Below are 3826 nucleotides of genomic sequence, written 5' to 3'. Positions count from 1 at the left end.
TCTAGAATGACCAGATTGAAATCTGAACTGTGTTGTGTAAACGCCACAACAACTCATCTCATTCCTCTTTGCGTCTCAGCTTTGGGGAAGTTCCTGGGTTTCTCTCAGCAAAACAACTTAGTAAACCTTCTTTATGAGTCTGGCCCCTGGAGTGTGTCAGTGTTGTGTGAACGCCTCATGCAGTCATCGCCGCTCAACACATCTGGCGCACAGAGCCAATAAGCCTCTGAATCAGCAGTTGTGGGATCTTATCCTCATTCCTGCAGCAGCGCCCGACCACGTTTCTGGCTGCTGCTGGCATGCAGAGGGGTCACGTCTCCTTATGTTGGGATCCAGGCCACATCTGAGACCTTACACAACAACACACAACAAAGCAAGCCTGGCCTGTTTGAACCATGACCTGCTTAGGGACTTCACCCGGTAAAAGATCACCGAATGACCTTGAATGCATCAAATTGTGTCCCTGGTTGTAGATCCCAACACAAATTGTCAGCTCCTGGTAAAAGTACACAACCTACAGTTCAGATTGTACCATCAGTGCATTTTCAGGCACATCAAGTTATCCATTACCTTCTTCTAGATGGAAATTTCCACTCTAATTGTTCCAAAATTCACATGAATCACTCAGGATCCTTTGAATTTGTCATCTAATTGCACACAAAGGAAATCAGCAACTATAAAGCAGAGAGGAGCGCTGCTACATGCTGACACACAATGAGGGAAATCTCTGTCTCACTCCACTGCTCGCTGACTCATTTGACCAAAAGTAGACCACCACTTCTCTGTTCTTTCCACCGCTTTGCGAACAAAATTGCATTCCGAGATGCCGAGGCGAGCCTGAGCGCTGCCATCAACCACTGATTGCGTCTGATGATCACAACGCACACTTTTGACTTCTGACATTTACCTTCCTATCTACCAACCGCTGTGTGACTAAGCCTCGTGCATGTCAGCACACACACACACACACACACACACACACACACACACACACACACACTAATCCATGCTTCATAGTTCAGAACAGGTGCCAATTATCTGTCAACCCCTTGCTTATTCAGTCAATCTGTGCCAACTGATGACGCCGCAAAACCCAAACAAATAGCAGTTCCCCATCTTCATCATCTCCCTCCCCCTCTTCTTCTTCTTCTTCATTTGCCTTCAAGCAGGCGAAGCCCGTGAAAGAGGAGGATCAGCAGCAGCAGCCTCCGGCCACAAGAGGTCTCTGCTGCTCCAGGCCTGCAGCTGTGACAGGATGTGGGCTCAGGCTGCAGCTTTGTTGTCCTCCTGGGTCCTGTGAACACAGAGCAGGTCGCCACAGTTTCACATGTGGAATTGTAGGAAGGTCAAAAGGGCGCGGGCACAGCTGAAGCAGTTGAGAGGAGAGGCGGGTTCCCTCTCATGTGTGTGTGTGTGTGTGTGTGTGTGTGTGTGTGTGTGTTTCAAGGGTGATTGTGATGTGTGTGTGTAACTGCGGAAGGACACTTGTGCTTCTCAGGTTTAGATGGATTAGTTCTTGTCTCAGTCTAACACTTCCCCTTTAAATCATTCACCTTAAATCATCCACCTTAAATTATCCACCTTAAATCAGTAGCCGACAGCAAATCTTATTAAATGGCGCTTTCTTTCTTTCTTTCTTTCTTTCTTTCTTTCTTTCTTTCTTTCTTTCTCTCTTTCTTTCTTTCCCTTAATGGGCTTTAATCTGACAGCCCTACAGTTACAGTAAACCACTCCCGCTCCTGGACGTGGGCGTGCGTCAGGAGCGCAGGTGAGACTCGCAGACTTCCAAAGACTCCAGAGTGTTCTCCAGAGTGTGTCGAGTGTGAGACGCCAAACGCCAAACTTTGAAAAGCAAAGACAAAAGAGAGAAGCGATCGAGACAGAAGCAAGAGAAAGAGAAAGAGAGAGATACAGAGTTTGTGTGTGTGTGTGTGTCTGTTACGGATGCGGACGAGCTCCTTGACGCGCAGCTGAAATCACCGAGTGGATCTTTGAGATTCTTCAAGCGGATTTTTCAACTTGCAAAGACCTAAAACATCTGGAATAATGAAGAAATCTGCCTTCACAGGTGAGAACCGCTGCTTTAATGATGACATCATGCGGGTTTTATAAGATGTGATCAGGTTGCCAGGAATGTGTGTGTGTGTGTGTGTGTGTGTGCGTGTGTGCGTGTGTGTGAGAGAGAGAGAGTTCATTGGGAATCAGATGAATGTAATGTTAAAGAGTATAAACAGTGAATCAGAGCAACATTCAAACATAGATTTTCTTACATTCACACACACACACACACACACACACACCCTGCATCTGTGGGTGTGGTCCTGAAACTGGCAGGTTTTCACTCCAAAGGCCAAACTATAACATTACACACACGCGCGCACACACACACACACACACACACTCTCACACACACACACACATGACATCATAACAGTGAAGTGGATCAGAGAGACGAGCTCACGTTCCCAAATATCTGGGGGCCTGATCAGAGTGTCTCTGACATAGGGAGGAAGGTGCCGGGGTCAAAGTGCCTCCCTGCTCCCTGCCTCGCTTGTTCACATCCAGACTTTGCTCCAAATCGTGAAATATCATCGTTCAGTGATATTCCTCACCTAAGAATGATTTTTTCTTGTGGTTATTGCTAAACGTCCCTTATCTCCCGAGCTCAGGCGGTAACGGGAGGCGACTGTGTGTGTGTTTGACGCAGCTCCCCACCCACGAGAGAGCGACTCAAGACGGGTTCATGTTGGGAATGTACTGGTTGGCCTCCTGGTCCGAGCCCCGGGTTGTTTGTTGGAAGGATGACGTCACTAAGTGCGAGGTCGCCCTGTCACTCCATCACTACACGCTCTCATCCGGTCCTGTACTCGTGTCCCCACTATGTCCTCTGACGTCCTCATCCACGCTTGCGCCACTCCTTGTCCCGTCCTGTCTCCCCTTCCTGTGTCCTCCTCTCTCCACTGTCCTGCCTTGTCTTTCTTCCTCAGAGTCTCCTTGCCCTCCTTGCCCTCCTTTCCCCCCCTCCTCCCCCTCTTCGCCCCCCCTAAGCCCCCGGCTCAGTCCAGTGTACACAACTCTATCCCGCGGAATGCCGGTTTTCCTAACTCCTCTTCCCGCTGCCTTTGTGCGATGGAGCGTCCAACGGTTTCCATCAGAGCCAAGCGCATGTCGGGTCATGCTGCCTGTGTGTGTGTGTGTGTGTGTGTGTGTGTGTGTGTGTGTGTGTGTGTTCTCCCTCTGCAGTCCAACATGTGCGGAACTGTCACATTCTTTGTCAGAGCTCAACTCGGGGGAACAGTCTAATAACAAAGTGTGTGTGTGTGTGTTGATGAGTGTGTTGATGTGTGTGTGTGTGTTGGTGAAAGGCCATCCTCTCTAATGCGTAGGGGTTGTTTAGACAAGCATCAGAGGTGTGTGTGGTGTGTGACTTTGAGAGGAGAGATTTCAGGCCCAAGCCGTCGCTGTAAGGATGTGTGTGTGTGTGTGTGTGTGTGTGTGTGTGTGTGTGTGTGTGTGTGTGTGTTTTGTATGCAAATGCCCTTCCTTGTTTGGCAAGTGCACACACGCACTTATGAACAAACACACACCATCACACACCCACACACACACACACACACACTCACATACATTGTATCTGGCAGCCATGAAGATCTTTTACATCTAGTGTTTCAAAATGTGTGACATTGAATGGATGTTTGTGCATGGATGTATGTGTGTGTGTGTGTGTGTGTGTGTGTGAGAGAGAGACTGTGTGTGTGTGTTTGGGGTTTGGGTTTGGGGGGGGGGGGGGTTGCTCTTATATATATGAATGCAAGTGTGTTGTGCG

At 48.7% G+C, this 3826-nt stretch overlaps 1 protein-coding gene across 1 annotated transcript in view; it reads left to right on the top strand.

Annotated features, from left to right (window-relative positions):
- The first annotated feature begins 1744 nt into the window (after positions 1–1744).
- Positions 1745–3826, top strand: part of septin9a (septin 9a) — a 52793-nt gene continuing 50711 nt past the window's right edge. Inside the window, exon 1 of the mRNA XM_076138786.1 lies at positions 1745–2068. Coding sequence (XP_075994901.1) covers positions 2047–2068 — 22 coding nt within the window. The 5' untranslated portion in view covers positions 1745–2046. The remainder of the gene's footprint in view (positions 2069–3826) is intronic.

Source organism: Genypterus blacodes, unplaced genomic scaffold (assembly GCF_046128005.1).
Source record: "Genypterus blacodes isolate CSIRO-AG114 ecotype Tasmania unplaced genomic scaffold, CSIRO-AGI_Gbla_v1 ptg000401l_1, whole genome shotgun sequence".
Lineage (NCBI taxonomy): Eukaryota > Metazoa > Chordata > Actinopteri > Ophidiiformes > Ophidiidae > Genypterus > Genypterus blacodes.
Note: the sequence above shows the minus strand (reverse complement) of the source record. Positions and strands in the feature narration are given on the sequence as shown.